At 49.1% G+C, this 20,094-nt stretch overlaps 1 protein-coding gene across 42 annotated transcripts in view; it reads left to right on the top strand.

Annotated features, from left to right (window-relative positions):
• Positions 1–20,094, top strand: part of FBRSL1 (fibrosin like 1) — a 419,446-nt gene that overhangs the window by 353,636 nt on the left and 45,716 nt on the right. For all 42 annotated transcript variants that reach the window (XM_015275670.4, XM_015275667.4, XM_025155677.3 and 39 more), the window contains one exon: positions 15,999–16,044. In XM_015275670.4, coding sequence (XP_015131156.1) covers positions 15,999–16,044 — 46 coding nt within the window. The remainder of the gene's footprint in view (positions 1–15,998; positions 16,045–20,094) is intronic.

Below are 20,094 nucleotides of genomic sequence, written 5' to 3'. Positions count from 1 at the left end.
GATTGATTTTTTTTTCTTTTCTTTCTACATCAAGGACTCGTTTAATTGACCTGATTACCTATGAATACCTAATGTATTACCTACTTAGCTGCAATTTTAGCTGAAAGAAAGAATAGTATAAACTAAGAGCTCTTTTAAAACTGGAGTCCCTTTCCTTTCTCATAAACTGTTAGATCCCACTGACACGCTGAAAGTGGTGTGGTTGCTGGTTCACGTCAGGAACCAAAGATGGCTTGTTCATTTTCTGGTTCCTTCCATGGGCCAGGTACAGCCTTCATTTTATTTCTGTTTCCTAAAAGAGGAATTAGGAGTTATCCTTGTCGAAATGGATTTTTGTCCCGATGGGAATGGCCCTCTTGCTTTCCTCTGCTTTCTTTATGTAAGTATGTAAATATATGTAAATGTATACAGGGGCTTGGATTTACCCTCTTCATCTCCCCCTCCCATGTATAATGTATGTGTTAAACACGTAATCATTAATCAACTTTGTGGGGAGTGGAGACAAGAAGGGCTCTTTGATGATAGATGTATACTTGTGACTATGCTTGTATGTGTGTTTATTAGGCAGCACAGTGCTATCAAAAGAAACTCCGGGTCCCCGAGGATAAGAGACAACGTAGGGAACAAATGAAGAGGAAAAAAAATCCAACCCCTCTTACTGTAAAGCCCTCTGTCTTCCACCATCTGTCTCCTTCTTTGGAGTGAAATAAATTGGGGAGAGATCTCTGAACGATGTCCTTATTTGTAATGCACAGGAACATGAACAGAGAGCAGAAGCAAAGTTATGGTTAGCGTTGCCTCGGATGGGTGGGAGTATGGAGGCAGGGTGGCATTATATTTGTCTGCGTATGCTGGAAGTGGTTTAGACCACAAAAGCCTTCGGGTTATCCTGCACAAGCACAACAGCCTGAAAGCTTCAATCGGGCCAGGGAAACCAGCCGTTTCCCCAGTTGTGTTAAGAGGCAGCTCAGTCTGTCTTGTGCATGTGCTCTTCCACAAAATGATGTTGTCATATAATGGGCATGGGGGAAGGTGGTAAAAATACAAACGGTTTGAGATTCTCTACATTATTTTTTGCTCTTCTTACGCAGCTTGTACACTTACAAGTTCCTATTTTGAGAAATACCTATTAAAATATGTATCTTAAATGAGCTTTAAAAGTGACTTGGGCTCATCGTACAGAGCTGCCGCATCTTTAGCTTTGTATTCTTGCAGAGCCAGGCAGGAGGTGCTGAGGTTGGATTGCAAATATCAAGTGTGTAGGAAACAGCAGCCCTGCTCCATCGGCCATCTGCCGCAGGTCCCACCATCAGCCGCAGCCAGGGGAGCAGGGGAAGGAGCTGCAGGTGCTGGTGGGGAGCAGGCAACGAGGCTGGGAGGCAAATGGGAAATGAAAATTCTGTTTTCTGCAGTCTGCCTGATGCAGAGAAGCAGATGGGTTGACTGCAACATGCCAGAATCATCGAGGTGTGTCTACTACGGTTTGATGAAAGTTAAAATGGGTTTTGATTTTTAGCTAGTGCTATCTGCGGTTACAGAAGGAGCTGTCGAGTGATGGAGAGTATTGCTTTGCAAATAAGGCATTCCGTGTGTTAGCAGTCGCTCTCCTTTTTGGAATGAGATCTGTGAATTCGCCAAGGCATTGTGCTGGGCCTCTGGAGTAGGTCTTCCTCGGGTCCACTAGAGTAAAATAAAAATGTTAAAACGTCAGGGTACAACCAAGAAATGGTATACAGGTCTGTATTACACTAATCTCAGCTATCCTTGTGATAAGTTAAGTAGCTTCATCCACTCTGGTTATTTATGTAATATTTCTTTCCTCCCCTTGTTTGCCAGAGTCAGCGCTTCAGTTTGTTTCACAGCTGAGCTGAAAGCTGCAGCAATTCAGGCCCTCCTCAGAATTTTCCTAAGCTGTTGACTATTCGGTTCTGCATTTTTAGTTGTTGAGGCCTTTCCATCGTTTTATTTTTAACAGAAGAAATAAACAAGACTCTGGTGTAGGGGAGTGCTTCAGCTACAGTGAGATTAAGCACATCCATAGAGCCGAGCGTTTGATCAAGTGCTTTTCAGGATACACTTTCTAGGAAATTGATGTCCCTTTTAGTGCTCTTGCTAAGCTAATCAGAAGATGCCAGAGTCTGATCGGAGCCTTTTGTGCTTTTTCAAGATAGTGTCTCTGGAGGATCATTATACACATCCCTCTGCTGCAGCGAGTACAAGGAGATTGTCACCAGGAAGGTGTTAGTCACTGTGTATTAACATGCAGGATTATTATGCCTTTTTTCACTGTGGGCTTTTCATCTCCTTACTGAGCAGGAACAGTCACATCTATGCTTAAATCACAAAGCCTTCTTGTAACACCACATTTGTGCTTCTGGTTCAAGCAATAAGCTGCAGTGAAGTGAGTTGTTAGCTGCTGTGTGGCTTTGGATGAGAGATTCAGCTCTTTGCACCGAGGGGCTAGGAGAGGTTGACCAGGACCAGGCTTCAGGAGCTCAGTGCTTGGCGTCTGAAGGCAGGTAGTCTGGGGATTTGAAGGGCTGACAGCTGAGCAGAGCTGTTGCTTTCTTGGCAGAGGAGCGCGTAGCCAAAGAAAGGTCAAGTACAGCATCTCCTGTTCCTTACCTCCAGAGCAGAAGTGGTGGCTGGAGATGCGCACCAGTGATGTTCCCCATTTTCTGACTGGGTCGTCTTGCTTCTGCCCAGGGCCACCTTGGCTCTTTGGCAAGCCACATGCACGAGCTGAATGAAAGCTTTGCATTTTCCTGAGCACGACAAGCAATAGCCACAGCCTCTAAAAAATGTTTACTTCATATCTGCATGCAGGGGAAGGGCAAAGCTGGTTCAGTGGGGCTTTGCTGAACCATAGGTCCACGTGCTAATGCAGAACCTCAGGCAGACATCCACCATTCACTGCAGGCAAGCAAAACTTCATGTGCAAAGTCACATCAGAACACAGGGAAAAGAAACCTAGCAATTGCCATGCAATTATACCATTTTGCAATAGCTGCTGCTAGTTGGCGTGACCTGCTGGAGTACAGCACCTTCCAGGTATGAGGTGTGCACCTGGAGTTCAGCCATCTTGAGACTCTTCAGGCTCCAAATCCAGTAACTTCTAGCACACAGAACCTTGCTTTTGTTGAGAAGAGTTGGTTACCAGTTGAAGTCAATAATTTGCAGAAGTTGCTTATGGTTTATGCATGAGGAAATGGCCTGCTTTTGTGGTCCGCAATTGGCACGGTATATATTTGACTGCTTTAATGTTTCTGCATCCCCACCCAGATAGTCACTGTGAGCATAGTACAAAAGAAGGAAATTTGGAAAAGCTGCATGGGTGTAGCTGATCACATTCACCCCATTAGCTTCAGCTATTTTGTCGAGTTCCTGTACCCAGAGCACTGAGAAGGCAGAGCTTTTTGAAATAAAACTAGCTGTTCCCTATTTCAGATCAGTTCTTGTCTGTACAGATGGTTTCTCAACTGGAGTTGCCAGTCACATCAGCAAAAGCTTTGAATGACATTTTTGGTTCATTTGCGTTTGGGGAATTTTTTGTTATGTCTTTCCAATTGTATTTATGAAAGAAAAATTGCAAAAGAAGAGAGCCAAAGGAAAGTCAACAGGCATTGTATGAGCAGGAAGAGGTTATAACGGGGATGCATAATGTATTGAAAGTGAAAGACCGCTCCGGTGCTTTGTGGCTTTTCTCAAGAACGTGAATATACTTGTCTAGCAGAAGAAGGGAAAAAGAAGGGCTGACACTCTTTGGGGTTCTGACAAAAGAACCTAGGTTCTTTTCCCCTTGCGTCAAGCAGTCCCTGGAAATGAAATTGTCCTCTCAATGCAGGGGGGAGTTCCTGTCCCAAATGGATCACAGCAGGATGGCCACTGTGAAGAATTCTTGCCTTCTACTACCTTGCTCCATGGGGCATTTGCTGGAAGAGCACAATTAGGAAATGCATCTGGCAGTAAAAATGCTCGATCTCAACTGTACTTTGGTCTGCTGGGGCTGACAGGAAAAAGACTGAGACAAACAGCATCAAAGCTTACTTCCCATGAGCTTTCCCTCTCACTTTCTTCACGTACTTTGGCTTGTGCACACACAAACCCTCTGTAAAGGGGGAAGTTATTTAAATCCCATGGAAGGAGTTTGATTTAAGAGCAAGCTTGAAAAAGAGGATGGAGACTTGGATGATGAAGTCAGGAAAGATCTCTGTGCTTTGGATGGGGGGCACAAAGAGGCTAGGCAAAGCTGCTGGCCCCGGGTTTGCGGCATGGCTGGTAGTGCCACCGCCGATTCCTCAAGGAGCTGAGGTGGAACGGGAAGGTTGTTGTTGGCTGGGTCAGCCTTGGCTTGGAAAGGGCAGCGAGATGCAGGAACTGAGAATCTTTTAGGTTTCTGGAGGCAAGGATGAGAAGGTTGTTTGTGAAAGCAACTGGAATGGGGCATGGAAAAATCCAGGAAGCCTGTTTTACCCACAGGGTGAAGCTCTCTTTGGTTTGGACCGTATCCAGTGGCACAGAGCAGCAGAAACTTTGGAGTTCGTGCATCTGCTGCTTGGCCGGCCCTCACTAGAGACTGTCAGAGCAAATGGAGCTGCCTGTTCTGGAACCATTTTAGCTAGAATCAGCTCCCAGAAGGCTGTTGTTAATAACTCATGTCTCACCAGCCCTCTCCTCCTTCGCTCCACTCCCTGCAGTCTGGGCCGGGAGGCGCAGGAATGTGGGCTCTCTCGGGTAGGCCGGCAGCGAGGCAGCGCGCTCTTGCTGAGGTCATCTGCTAAAGCGATTGCCACAATTCAAAGCACAGCCGTGTTTGAACACTGGGCTGACTTCTCTGCCTCTCTTAATGCTTTAAGCAGGGCGATGCATTCAGCAGTTATTTGTATAAGCGTTCTCCAGGCGTTTGAAAAAGACTTCTGTTTTCCAGAGGAGAGGAGGAAAGAGGTGGGAAGGGACTGCGTGGGGTGGAATAGGGGCAAGCGATAGGGGAGCAGCCAAAAAGTGTTTCAGCTGAGCTGGTTTGTGGGTCTGCAGGCTCCCCACACCTGGTATTAAATCAGGAAAAAGCCTTCCACCTTCTGTTGCTGGGAGTTATGCTCTTTAGAGCCGAGTTCGACAGTTGTTATTGCAATTTTGTGGTGCTCTTTTGATTTACAGCTGTTTTTACGACCATTGAGACAGCCACAAATCGAGGAAATCTCATAAAACAGAGAGTAAACGTCTCCTTCACAACCCAGGCAGAGTTTTGGCATCCGTGCTTATTCCATAGAGCAGGATGTGTAAACAATATTGTGTCCCCTGAGTGGCTGATATCAGTACAGTTAAGTGGTAACAGCTTGAAAAATGCATTTCTCTTATATTAGCGGTAAAACTCGAAATGGGCCCCCAGGCTAAAGTAAATTGGTGACATTTTGCAGCAGAAAGGGAAAAAAAAAAAAAAAATCAGGACAGGAATTGGAAATGTGGAGCCCCAGCTTTGAAAGCAGTGGGACTGAAGCCAAAGTTGGATTTATCTGCGTTATTGCAGTACGGAAATAAATGGATCCACCACACTTGTTGCAAAGCATATCTAATTGGAGAAGACAGATTATATGTCGGCTGCAAAGGGCAGGCTGGCCCCTCCACTGCCTTCTTACCCAGAAGAGGAGGTCAGTTAATGCCGTATTTAATCAAAACGCAATGATGAGAGCTGCTTTCTTGGCTTAGTGTGTGGTGTGGGAGAAGTGTGGGCGAGCAGCGAGCCCAGGCTGGCGGATGGGCAGCGCAGCAGCGGTCAGCGGGACCCTGGGGCTGGAAGCCTCCTCCCAGGCACTGCGGGTTGCCAGATGCTTTTCAGACGTGAGCCATTGTGTTCCTTCCATACCGTTTTCCTCACAACCTCCATACCTGGGGAACTCCACACACTACCCCGGCTCCTTTTCTTTGGAGCTCCTCATCCCCTCTGTCAGGTCCTTAAACGCTGCAGCCTTCTGGTGAGGGTGAGTCTGTCTGTGCGTGGGCATGGAGCCGTGTGCAGCCATCAGGACAGCAAAAACAGTTTTCTTTAAGAGACAGAAACATAAGACGTGAAGATTGATGGGCAGAGTCATTAATGAAGTTATCTAGTCAGTCTGATAAGCGTCTGAGAGACTGGTTTCACCACGTTCTGAGATTACCACATTCGTGTTGTTTACCTGATGAATATTTGATGTTTCCTTCATGTATAGAGTTGCTGTTACCTGGTTGTGGTGCCTGGAGGTGTTGTTGCCGTTAGCCTGATTAGCTATGGGTCAGCTTTCCTTGTACAGGAGATGCTATGGGCCCCAGCCATCTTTGTGGCCTTGCTGGACTCTCTCTAGAAGTTCCCTGTATGTCTTGAGCTGAGGAGCCCAGAACTGGTTTGTGGACCCAAAGACCTCCAGGTGCTTCAGGAAATGATTTCCTCATTTTGAGTTTTTTACTAGTGCGTTAATAGGAGGGACTGGGAAGGATTGCAGTATTTCTTGATGGTTGTAATGCTTTGCTTAAATTTGTACCTTCTGGACTCGTATTGCTCCATGGGAGCCCCAGGTTACGTTTATTGCATTTTTTTTAGAAAAATTCCACCTGTCTTGGTTGCAAGGATTGAATTTGGCAACTGAAAAACACCAAATGAATGTTGACAAACATAGATGGATGTCCTACTTGGTTTCCTTTAAAGGTGTACTGAGTTTTTCAGTATTTTTAAAGTGTTCCCTTGGTCCTGGTATTTACTTTGCAGTGTTGTGACACAGACGTGATGCTGGGGGGCTGCAGCAAGCGCTCACACTGAAGCCAAGGAAGAGCGGTCCCCGACCCGCAGCCTGCTCTAATAGGCACATCTCCTCAGTCACTGCACAGTTACAACGGATCAAGTGCTTGGAGGATGCAGGGCCAGTGCTGCCCCTGTGTGATTCACACAGCGGTAATGTTCACATTGTAGTAGGAATCCCTCCCACACGTCATTCTGGTGGGGTTGAAAATTCCTCCCAAAACATCCAAGTGAGGCTACTGGGCTCAGACGAGCTCTCGTGTGCTTTCCCCTGGGTTTGCTTTCCTCAGGAATCCACCCTGCATGCTGCCCCGTCGGGCAAAGCCCGAGATGCACTCAGTGTCCAGACTGAGCCGCGTTCTGCAAGGAAGGGCAGCCCCTGCAGAAGCCCCATCGCCCTCCCCCTGGCTTGCACAGCTGTGGAAGGAGTGGACCTGCGAAAGAACGGCGCTTTTGTGCAGCACGGTTATGTGTTTAACATAATAAATGTTTATTGTCCTCTGGAGCAAAGGAGCAATAGGCTAAATTATAGCCCGGGGAGGGAAAGCTAGAATCATGAGGTATAGGCTGTTAATTATCTTTTTCTTTAGCTGTCATAACGTACTGGCGTTTGCCTGCAGCTCGCCCCCTCCCACCGATCCATTACCTCCACCACCACTATCTCCAAAATATCTGCCTCCCGAACTGCCGCTCCCCCGGCCGTCCTCCTGCTCTCCCGTTTGTAAGGCATTCCGCCCCAGCGGGATTTGTGACTTCTCCCCCGGCAGCCGCCGGCAGTGATAAAGGCCCTCAGCCTGCCTCTCGCCAATTAATCAGCCCTCGTGCAGCCTCGATAGGGTGTTAATTTGTAAACTCAGTGGACAGGCAGCCGTGATAAGCCTCCGCAGCTGCTGCGTGTCTGCCGGGGGGGGGGTGGGCAGATAAGGCTTCAGCCCTGGGATGCAGCCAAGAAATATTTTGGAGCAGTGAATTAGAAACAACAACAACAAAAGAGCCTTCTGCAGAGGCACTCCTTTGAGGTTGCTGCGGGTAATGCAGTGAGTCTCAATAGCAGCGGACAAGAGCCTGTTTTCCGATAAGCTCTCTGACCCTCCCCAGCCTGGGGAAGGCCATGTCAGGATGGAGGCTGTCCCAGCAGGTTGCCCCAGGCGGGTGGCACAGCCAGAGCCAGGAGGAGAGCACAGTTTGCTCTGCACCTCTTGTGCTCGCTGTAGGTATCCTGCTCACTGCAGAAAATTCAGTACTGGTTCATCATGTCACCAGCAAGGGGATGGACTCCAAGGGCTCCCAGAACAGCATCGGTTTCAGGTGGTTCGGAGAGGCACCAAGCATTCACTGTGTGCTGGGATTCACAGAGAATGCTCAGCGCTGCCTGTGCAGCACGTGCAGTAAGAGCAGGAAGACGGCGTTTCCCCGGAGCAGGAGGTCATCCTGAGTGGTCTGAGACCACCGAGTGTTGCGGTCGCCTGAGAAATAGCAGTGCATCTGGTGTGCTCTGACACACACAGGCAAATGGAAACAAGTTGCGCTGACAACAGGCGTTCCTTCTGCTTACCTATTCAAGGGGGCGATGTCGAATGTTTCTCATTTGCCCATGCAATTTTCTCTTTTCTGTTGAATCAATTATAGTTTCTTCAGCAATTGAAAGGAAGAGATATTTTACTGAATTTGTATCAACTCCTCAGTTCAGCTGAATCCTAATGATTCTGCCATCGTTGGCCTCCCTAATTGTTCTAATGCTATCTGACAACAGGCAGCAGACCATGGAAGCTGTTCCTTCCCTGGCTGCCAGTGCAGGTTGTTATTTGGTACCTTTGTGAACCGCAGCAATTCTCAGGCAGACAGCGACCTTTTTATGAAATCAAACGTCTTGCAAAGCCCTCTTGGTCTCTGAACGGTGGTTTATAGCCATTTGTGTTGGAGGAGGCTGCAGGTGGGATTTGGGTGACGCGTAATTGGTTAAAAGATAAAATGAAAGGAAGGTTGCCCTGCTGGTACGGCGATGGCAGGAGCTGCAGGAATGAATTGCTTGGCAGCGCGGAGCCTGGCCCTCCTCCTCCCGCCCTCCTCCGCCGGCTGCCAAGCCCTGTCTGGCAGGCCATTACAATGATAAATGCAGGTAGCTGGCAAGGACCACAGTTGAGAGTTTGTTCTAGCATGCCAAGCCCTGCTTGGCATTCCCCGTTGGTGCCAGCATTTGCACTCTTACTCAGTTTGACGGAAACCAGGACATGAGGTGTGAATTTATGTCCGCATCCTTCCAGGAGAGAGTTGGGATAATGAAATGCCAAGGCAGCCCTGGGAGCAGCAGAGTAATTTGGTAGGTACCAAACAACAGTCTGCCACCTGTCATTTGCAGTGCAGTCCCTGCTCTCGCCCATCACTCTTTCTACAACGCAGCCTTTGAATTATAAGGAGTCTCGGGTAGTTCTGCAAAGAGAGCTTTCCATTCTGTTTGATTTAGTGCAAATAAAAATCCGTATCCCGGCCAAATAGATAGTCTGGCTAGATAGTTTCAAGCTGTAATGACAATAATACAAACTCCTATAGTGGTACGTTGTGCGGCGTTCTCAACCTTTCCTCCTCGTAGACAGGCTTTCCCCTATATTTTGTAGCAAAAGCTAAATCAGTAATCAAGTCTGCGGTTGCCTAAGTCAATGTCTGGGTAATGGAAACAATTTAAATGTGGAAGCCTAGGCTGAAAAGCCTGCCTGTTCGGGGGTGGGATTGGCCCTAGGGAAGAGGCATGAGATCTCTACTGGTTGAGATGTGTAAAATCACATTGCGCAAAGCCCTCCTCTGAATGTACGGTGGAGAATTGCTTTTCACTGACTGGGGCATGTATCAGTTGCTCTTGGCATCGCCGTGCTGCTGCCTCTGATCTGCGGTGAAAGACACGACCTGCCCTGGTGATGAAGGGAGAGGACTGCCCTGTGGGGGCTGCTCACAGACCTGACTTCCCAGCAGCAAAGGCAGTGCTGTTCCCTGTGAGCAGGGAGGTGAGAACAGCCTGGTGTAGGACTGGGGCAGTAGTGTCTCCCTTTATGTTCTGCTTTTCCTTTTGTTTGTGTTGGTTGGAGCGTACGAACGTGGAATAAAGGGGAAATCGGTGCTGATTTGAATGGAAAATAGCCAGGAATGTAAAATCAAGATAAGTTTTGGTCGCAGTTTGGGAGCTGTGGTTGGGGGATACTGAGGTAAGCACAGAGCACGCCTTCATTTAAATTAGGCCATTCAGGCACGGTGCTGTTAGGCAAGGGTTTTTTGGCTGGGATTAATGAGGGACAGCTGGAAAATGTCTTTTTCTGGTCAGTGTCTCTGCAAACAGCTGAGGGACCTTCTGCAGCTGTACGACCAGCCGCAGTGAGGCCCAGGAACTCCCCAGCTTCCTCCCTTCTCCTCCCTCACTCGGATTTTTTTGCAGTGCGTGTATTTATTTATTTATTGGAGCTGAGCTGGGAAGGAGAGGGAGTTTGATCTTTTCCTTTGGGAGACAGCGACTGCTCAAAGGAAGGTGAATCATAAAGCATGGCTAATGGAGGGAGTAGGAGCGGGAAAGCTCCAGGCTGCAGCTGTCCCCCCGGGGCTGCAGGGTGGATGGAGAGGAGGGGGAGCGGAGTTGGCGGGCTGTGCCCGAGCTGCCTGCATCAGGGCACTCGGTGGGCTGCCCTGTCACAGCAAGGAGCACACTGGGCAGGGAGGGACAGACCACAGCAGCAGTGTTCAGAAATTGCATTTGCTGCTTCATGTGGACTAGCTTGATCCATCCCCAAATGCCCTGGATTCAAAATGGTGATGTTTTCAACTTCATGCTTTGTTGCTGAAAGAGAAGGCCCAGGCAGAAGTGCAGCACAGCACTGCAGAGCAGCAGTGGGCTCGGCTGCTCGCCGCCCAGCGCTGGCTGAACCCACCATCCAAGCGCATCTCCTCGCTGTGCCTTCCAGTCAGCACGTTTTACATCGCTCTGCTTCCACCTTGCCATCGAGTGAATCTGGTGCAATTCAAGAGCGAATTGGGACCTCTGATCTCTGCTTCTAGGCTCTCTCTGGCCTAATTTCATTCTCTGTTCCCAGACTTGTGCTAGCTTCTCAGAGGGGCTGTTGCAAAAAATAGGCACGGTTATATAAACCACTGAAAGAAATCAGTGCTCGCAGAAGAAAAAATGATGAAGAGGGATATATGTGTGTTGTGAAAGGCCTTTTCCAGGACTGAGCAGCACTGCATATGCATGTATTAAATCACTACGAGGTGGGAACCTATACAGGTGTGTTCTGTACAAAAGTGCGGTCCCAGAAGCATTTCTGTCTCATGGACCCTCTGCAGAGTGAACTTCTGCACGAGATGTGGAAAAAAACGCCTCCATCCAGAGATTGTCTTGAATCAAAATCGACACCAAAGTGTTTGGGAGCACTTAAGGCAATGCTGTTTCAGCACACAGTTGTCTGGCCGAGGTGTTTGCCCTGCATGTTTCACTGCATTCTGTTCGGGTGTAGTGAAAAGCGTAGCTGAAGTTTTAGGGATGTTGCTAGAAAGCTTGAGGTCCATCTGGAATTCATTCTTGTTTAATTATTAGTCCTTATTTGCATTGGGATTCAACAGCCATAATTGATGAGTGTTCCTGACCAGCTGGAACTCGGTTTTTCTGGGCAGTCTGCTCGCTGTGCACGTACCTAAGGGGGTTTCCAGAAGCGCTGCGTGCCCGGCAGTCCCTGCCAGGTTGGTGCCCAGGGCAGCTGCTGAGCACCGGTCCCTTTGGGAGCAGTGGCTGTAAATCCTGTGCAGAGGTCTCCAGAGGGAAAGGGACAGGTGAACCCCTTTGCTCTTGAGGGGGAATCACAGTGAAAAGTGGGTTTGTAGTCCAGCATGTATCCAGCTCCCTCCTGCTTTGTGTAGCACAGCTGGGTTGCTCTCAGCCAGCCGTGTATCCCAGAGCTGAATTTTCCTAGAAGGTGTCACAAAATGTCTTTCACATACTTGAGCATTTTGCCTGAGGTGGTGCATGAAATGACCAACTTGAAGATCTGGCTTTCTTTTGTCTTCTCGGTCAAACTGGGATTTCCCTCCCGAAATAATACTGCTTTTGAAAGAGGCCATAGGTTCCCAGCAGTCCCAGCACACCCCTCACAAAGCAGGCACTGTTACTCACAAGTTGCTGCGTTGCTTCTGGATCCTGGAATGTGCTGAATACTTTCTTGGTCTTCAGGGTGAATTTCAGTTTGTTTATGTGCGTGTGTGTGATTTCTAGGCTGCTCTTGCACTTCCATTTGTACCGGGTTCTGTTTCCTATGGGAGAATCACAAACTAAACAAATATCTTCCAGTGTTAGTTACTGTTCTGGTGTTGCTGCTCAAAAGGCTCTGCTATTAAGGGCTCACAGAATCAGCTGGGATGCTGGTGTGCTGAAATGCTTTGCTAGACAAGTGATCCGTTGGCATCGGAGTGGTGGGTAAAGGCAGGGGAACAGATCAAGTGAAAATGGGTTCAGAATTCTCAAGTAGTGTCCGTGCTTTATTCTGAAAGTCTCTCTAAGCATATCCAACACTTCTGGTTTGAAAATCTCCCGGAGAAAGGTTTCGTGAGAGCTTTTCAGTCCCTTCTAAGTTCGGTAGCATTGTGCAAACAGTCTCACTCGAGACCAGCTCTTGACTGTCTAGAAGATAGACAGCTATCCAGAAGTGACACGTAAGCTGTGTTACTGCCTGCTCTTCTTGCCAACCACGCTGCACTCGGATTTGGAGGGATGCTTGGCTGTTGCCCTGACAGGACCTTTGTGCCAGGTCCCGACCACCAGCACGTGCTTTTGCTCTTTGTGAGCCCGAGCTGCAGCAGTGCCGTGTGAGCTCAGTGCGGGGTATCGGGCTGGATCTGCTGCTCCGTGCTGCGGGACGCTGCGTGGGGATCTGCAGCACTTCTGCTCGCAGCGATAAGGAACTGTTTATTCCCTGCAAGCAATTTTATAGGCTATACAAAGAAAGAAGGGGGAAGAACAGTAATTACCGCAGGGCCTGACATAGCTTATAATGCCAGCTCTGTCAGATGATATTGTTCTGTTCTACATAATCATTAAATGATTAATCTGCAAGAGCTCTTGCACCTTTCAGCTGCCCTGGGGAGGCAGAAGCTGTGCTGAATGAGGCCCGTGGCTGCACCGCCCGCCTGCCCAGGAGCCTGTGCTGCTGTGCTGCTGCATCCTGTGGTCCGCAGCTTGTAGTCCGGGGGAACGCTGCTGGGGGGAGGCTTCTCGTGCTTGTGTTTGCTGGGATCCAGGGGAGGAATGGCGAGGGAATGGTGCTGGCTCCTAAGTTGCAGCAGCGAGACTGCCTCGGAAGCTGCCAGTCTCTGAAATGGCAGCGTGCGTGTCTGCTGGGACACACGCTGCAGCCTTTATGCTTGCGATACAAAGGTCGGTACTGTGGATGGGGGTGGGACTTCGCAAGCAGCAGCTTTTATTAGAACATGCCCATCTGGGGTTCGGCTGTGATGCAGATAGAGCAGAAGAGCTCCATGGGGGATAGAGACGAACAGCAGATGTACAGGAGAGCCATGGGGTGTCTTTTGTCTGCCCGCCCGGGGCTGCGGCCGTCTCCCTGCCTCGTGCAGCAGCAGAAGGAGCTGCGGGGTGCGGGCTGTGCTCCTGGAAGCTCCCAGCGAGAGGGAAGGGGAAATGCCTCCTTTCGCTTTCTAATCAAAAAAGAAGAGGGATTTCCTGGGATGGCTGGAACCCGTCCGCATAAAGGACTCCCAGTGCCTGGCTTTCCTCATAAGGGAAGAATTCCACTTTTAATTTTTTTTTAATCCCTGCTTAATCATATGCAAATGATTTGCTTGAAACAGCAGAAAAACTTGGGAGGGGACTTGTTCTAGCAGATGCGTTGGTTTGCTGGATTTTTTCACTCATTAGTGGGCTCCCTCAGACACATAGGTTTTATTGTATGCTTTCTTTAAAGGGTGACTGATGAAATTGAATGATGTATTCAGGCTCTTCCTCCCCCGGCTCCCCTCCTGCCTTTCCAGCAGCTCTCAGAATATGCTATAGCACAGGCATTCACTGTTTCAGAGCAGTGCTTATGCCAGAAACGGTTCGGATCTGGAGCTGGAAATCACCAGAAACGAGAGCAGAAGTTACTGTAAACTCTAGGTGTGAAAGTTTGTGTCTGCAAACCGAGGCTGAGATGTTGAAAGCTGTGCTCTGTAAATGTTGGCTCTGATTGCTGAGGGCGGTGCCACATGTGCGGTTTTGCTATCAGCAGACTGAGCAATAATCCATGTGTTTTACTTTCTCTTAAAAGTGATTTTTCTTGCTCGACTTCCTTGAACATTGTTTTTGTATCATTTGGACCCGAAGCAATGAGAGGTGCTCCTCACAGTTACCCAGCAGCGGTCCCGGCTGCACCCTGGCTGCCATGTTGCATTGCCTGCAAGCTGGGCAGCCTGCTTTATCCACCTGCCACGTGCCCTGGTGCTCACCGAGGGCTCCAGCAGAGCCTGCCTTAGCATGAGCATCGCCCAATGCCCCCAGCCTGCGTTCCCAGAGCCCACGGATCTCTTTGGGATCCATCATGACGTAGTGCTGATTGGATGTGAAAAATGTGAACAATGGGTTGTAAATTCAGAGCCGGCTGTCATGTTGTGCTCTGCTCTTGCTGCTGCGTGACGCCGTTACACTTTCTTTGCAACCCAGCCTAGACAAAGCCCCGCTGAATCCTGGTTTGTCCTCTTTGGTCGGTGCACTGACGGCGTGCTGCAGCCAGCTGCTTTCCCCTGACATTTTAGGCTCCTTCTGCAGAGCTGTGTGACGGCCATGCATGGCACAGCCACACGTACAGCTTTGTCCTGGACGTGATTGAGAATTTCTTTCTTATGCGCCTCAGCCTCAATGTATTTTCTGTGTAGATTTCTCTCTTTTTTTATACATTTGCACCCAGTAAGATGTTCAGTACCTGCAGTGCAAACTTCTGTCAAAGTCACATTAATGGGTCGCCCTTCCTTGCTTCTGTCTGCATCTGATGCAGGTTTTGCATTTTACTATTTGTTTCCTTTTCCTCCTGAGTCGTCACTTAAGATATATAACGATGTACAATCCACGGTGCTCTTTCTCATGCAGATCTCCCAAGGCACCTTACAATGAAATCAGTGAAATCAAAAAGAAAATCAACTTAGTTCAGCCATGTGTTCAATTCATTCATTTTTTGTAAAGCAGAGCCAAGGGAAAAAAGCCGCCTTTTACGTTTGGTATCTTTTGCCCTTCCGCTTTGTACCTCACCCCATGTTATTTGTGCAGCACTGAGTGCCAAAACGCTGGCGATAATGTTAGCTGTCTCATAGATGGTGGTAATGTTGATGGTGCTCCCTGCTCTCAGACCAGCTTTCACTCTGTAGAGGCTGCTTGCTGTTTTATCAGATAGCGAGGAGGAAGAGCTTATGCTGCGATAGGTTGGCTGTTTGAATGCAGGAGGTGGGGGTGGGGGAAGCCATCAAATTAACTCATAAAAGCTTTACTTACAATGAATGGACTTTTTTTCATGTCTGCCATTATCATCTTGTGTGTAACCCAGTGACCCTGATTATCATGAAGCTGTTTACAAGGTTTAGGTTAATTGGATTTCTTTAACTATTTCCCAGAGCTGTGAGGAGCACGAATGCACGGCCGTGCAGTTCAGACAGCATAGTGCAACCCAGTTTGCAAGGAGACGGGCTTCTTCCAGGAGGAAGTCATTTTATTTCATATCCAACTAAGTGCATAGCAGCATGGGCCTATCATTTGGTGTAACATTGTACAACACCCTCTTTCATATGGATGTCTTCATTTGCAACTCGTGTTTTCAATACACCAACTGCGCTTTACATGTTCAGCAAGAAATGAGCTTATTTTCAATGAGATAGGCTTAGAAATGATTGTTTTTTTCCTTCAGCTTGAAAGCAGTTTCACTAGTTTTGTTTTTGTATGAAGAATTGTGGATAAAATAGCTCTGCATTGCATGGCTGCCTAAATAAACGAGGCAGGAGGATATAGCTGGGTGAGATCAGGACAGTGCTTCTACATGCTTTGCTTTCATCTTCTTAGGATGCATGCTTGTTCTTTAATGGCACAACATTGCACCCTCCAGGTGCAGCGTGTAATTGCAGGTCCGCAGATAACAGACTTGTTTTATCAGCTGTGTTTTTGTGAGGAAGCCTTCCTAAATTCTCCTTGAGTATTACTCACCCTCTCTTTCTCTTTCCTTTTCAGGCTTCTGTAGGCTCTGAGAAGCTGTTCTCCCCTGCAGCAAATAAAGGTAAGTGATTTGGAGAAACTCCTTCTTGACCTTACAGCAAGTGATTTGTGTGTGAGGCTGTAGAGAACATCATGCAAATAGCCGGATATTTGTTTTGCCAGTACTTATGCTTTTGCCACACCCATTGTCATAAAGATCAGCTTTGCAGGTTTGTGTTAAGTTAAAATGGAGAGCTGTGTTGTCTCAGTGTGGGGTGAGGCTTCTTCCCTGCAAGTCAGAGCCACGGCAGATGTCTTAAGGAGTAGGATTGCTGGCAAAGGAGAAGTCAGCCCTTGGTATAGGGCATATGCTGGTTCCCCCCAGTACAACCAAATCCTCATTTCTTCCAAATAAATATTTCATTGTTTGTTTCATATCTAAGTATTATTCTTAGAAGGCCTTGCCCATCTGTGTGCTGCCGATGTGTACGGAGCATTTGTGTCTGTCTCAGCTCTCCAGAATGCAGTGGAAGGTGCTTGGCATGTAATAGCTCCAGCTATTACTATTAATTGAGAGTTACCTGTGATACTCACTGGGTGTTGCTAAGAGACTGAGCCAGTTAGGATTCACACTGGGAGTGACAGTGACATATTTCTAGATCTGCCACGCTGTCCTTCGAGGGCTCAGTGCAGCTGTGAAGTGTGGCTACTGCAGTTCCTGCTGTTCCTAGGGACAGGCTCATTTAGCTGGATGCTGTAGGTAAAAGTCCTGAAGAAGCAGCTTGAAGGGCAAAGTGTGGAATATGATTGAAAGCATTGTGTTGGAATGGTTCCACTGTATCATGCAAGGTTTTGTATACTCAGACGGCAATGAGGCCCCAGCACTGCCCAGAGCTGCGGCGCCCTTCCCTGGAGGTGCCCGAGGCCATGGCTGTGCCCTGGGCAGCCTGAGCTGGGGGGCACACAGCCCATGGCACACGGGGTGGCACTGGTTGGGCTTTAAGGTCCCTTCCAACCCCAACCATTCTGTGATTCTGTGATGTGACTCCAGATGAACTGGCAGGGCGTGCAGCTGTTCTGCAACATTCCCAGCATTGAGCTACGGCATGAAGAGTAGGAGGGACGTACAGATACCCTGAAGAGGGGAGACGAGCACATTAATAGGAAGTGGTGAAATAACCTTCTTGCATTATTGCAGGAGGGCCGGGAAAAAGGAGTAGTTTGCAGTTGTGTAGGAGTGGGTGCTGGCCATGGGCAGGCCTCGTGGTGTGTGCTGCATCACCTGGACACAGGCCCAGGTTATAGCTGGGCTCTTCAGCACTGCTAAGTATTCGGAATTCTCTTTCTTTCCAAGCTTTGCAAATTATCAATTCCAAATGTGGAAACTGATGACAAGCCTATTGTGTTATTACATTTGCAGATATTTTTATGAAAGTATGCAGCTTGATGTGGGGGAAGGAGAGAAGTTTAAACAAATGGGGAAGAGCATTTATCTTCTGTCGGCCTTGGCTGGCTGATAAGGCAGGCCAGATTGCCCATACGGTACTGCCTCAGCAAAACAAAACTCTTGCCATCCTGAATAAACGCATGGCACAGAGATCTGCTGCAGAGGCTTGTGTTGAAGTGTGAGCAGCTTTGTTGGCTCCTCCTTGTGTTGAAGCCCAAGATCCCCCACCCCTTCGCATCACAGAGCAGCTCAGCAGCACGAGTTTTCAAAATACCTCTCCGTCGGGGAGTTAAATGTGTGAATGCTGCGAATTTGCTGTCTTGAAGTCTGTTCGCCGCTGTTTATATCCCTGTAGCTGACGGCTGTTCGTGTTTGGTTTGCTGTGGAAGTAGATGGCGCAGCGTTGGGTTCGGATGGTAATTTTTGCCTTGGTCTTGTCCCCCGCGCTCAGCAGTGCTGGCAGACCTTGCTGAGAGGCACGGGCTGTGCTGCAGGCAGGCTCCGTCAGGCGCTGCCTCCGCTCCTGCTGAGAGGTGAGATTAATTTGTCTCATGGAGATTTTGTGCAGAAACTCAAACAGCGCTAAATTCTACCCTCGCCCTGTTGTCACTCTGCGATGCAGGAGCCAGAACTTGTCTCTCACACATGCAAATGAACACCGTGCCGACAGGGCCGGGCCTGGCGATGCCATATGGCTGGGAGAAAGCGATTTTCAAAGCGTTTCACTGGAATTCCATTTGCGAGATAACGGCATTGACTTCAGGCACGCGTTGGAGCCGTGGCGGTGGGACCGGCGCTCCCAGTCGTGGTGGGCACACACTGCTCGGCTCCCGAGGCCCTTGTGTGGGGCTCTGCTGTAAATGGTTTGGGGCTTTCTGTAGAGATCGCACCCAGCACAGCCGCAGCGGGGCTGCTGTCAGTGGAGGCAGGCACGCGCTTCAGCACGGCAGGGCAGACTCGTCGTCTGGCGCAGCTCTCCCTGTTCTCCACAGGCTGTCCCCGGGGATGTGTTTGACCTAGCGTATTTGCTTTATGCTGTCCTAGTTTATCAGCGGCTTAGCAATGCAATTAAGTGCTAAGATAGATGGTTCTCACCTGTGGGAGGCTGGAACAGCTGTAAAATGTCACCTTTGACCACGTGTGGCAGCTTCGCAGCGTGGCCGAGGAGCAGTGCCTTTTGTCTGGCGCTCGCTGGGAGTGCTGCCCTCAGCCCTCGGACACAGCCCTGCAGCTGGCACTGGGCTGAGCTCCTGCGGCTCAGGAGGAAACAGCAGCTCAGAACAAAAGCAGAGGATCACTGGCCTGCCGTGTGGACAGCTTTGTGCCTGACTAGGAAAGCGGTTGTTGAGCACTTATTGTGGTGGGGCAGTTGCGGGGCCGTTTTCTGCCCAGGGCCAGGTGTTACCTCCTCCTGGTGCGTGAATCAATCAACATATAATGAAGGTCTGTTTGCTCTCTTACACAGCTCCTTTCTCACAGGAATCTGCCAGGCAGTCCTTTGCCTCCTCTGAAGGGCAGGCACAGCGCATGGAGGTGGGAGCATAGGCCGAGCCCAGCCGCCTCCCTGTGCGTCTGTGGGACAGAAGGGAGTGCCCAGGGCTGGTCGGGGGCTCGGCTGCGGGAAGGCCTGCCTGCCTGCCCTGGTGGTGATGGTGGCTGTGCTGGGGTTAGGCTGTGTTCTGTGGACCTTAGAGCTGTGCTCCCGCAGTGGGTTGACCTCGTGGGTGTCAGTGGGGGTGCCCTGCACTGGGGTGCTCACTGAGCTCCATGCCTTGCTTCCCCCTGCGTGAGGCAAAGACCAGGGCTTGTCAGCCAAGTGTGCTGGGAGACCCAGTTAATGAATGTTTATCAAACGTTTTATCTAGAGATCTATTTAATGAGAGATTCCATAAACAGCACGAGGCTTCTCTTTCATGGCAGTAATAAATGGTAGTGAAAATAAGTCTTATCCTTCCCCCGCATGTTGCCCCCCAGGACAAAAAGATTGCTTACCCTCCACTCACTGCTGCCTGGTTTCGAGGCAGAGGGCTTTGAAGTGCTATCTTTCATCACGAACTGTACACATCCTCAAAGCTCTAAAGCTCACAGCCTGTGTCTCATCCCTCTGACAAGAGGGAGGCAAGCCTTCCCGGCGCGCAGGTCGTAATTGTCAGCCATGGGATGTGCCGCAGCCACCCGCCCCAGCGGGCCAGTGCAGCTTATGGGCCTTTGAAGTTCCCTTCTTTTATTTTCTGTCCTCTTGACCACAAAAGTGTGCCTTGGGCCAGCAAGAGAGATTTCTTGTTCAGAGACGACACCGAGCCCTGACAAGCGCATCTGAACCAGAGAGGAACCCTTGTTCCTCTGAGATCACTGCTCCATAATTCTGTTGCCTTAAGGGGACTGTGTCTCCTTTTTCTCTCTTCTCCTTCTCTTCCTTTTTTTTTTTTTCTTTTTTCTTTTTTTAAATTCAGTACTAAACTGTCACACTAAATCATTTGAAAAGATGAGAACACAAAACCTCCAGTGTAGGACATGCTGTAAAACCGATGGCTGTTACAGCGAGCTGGGGTGAGAGTGGAAAGCAAGGCAAGGGCAGGGCAGGCAGTGGGTTTGCTGTCAAGGAGGAACCTGCGACTGCCAGCAGAGCAGGAAACCTGAACACAGCTGAGCTGAGAACCAGGTGCTGGGCGTGGGTTTGTGGCA

The sequence above is a fragment of the Gallus gallus genome, chromosome 15 (genome assembly GCF_016699485.2).
Source record: "Gallus gallus isolate bGalGal1 chromosome 15, bGalGal1.mat.broiler.GRCg7b, whole genome shotgun sequence".
Classification (NCBI taxonomy): domain Eukaryota; kingdom Metazoa; phylum Chordata; class Aves; order Galliformes; family Phasianidae; genus Gallus; species Gallus gallus.
The sequence above is the reverse complement of the archived record's forward strand: the minus strand, read 5'-3'. Positions and strand labels throughout refer to the sequence as shown.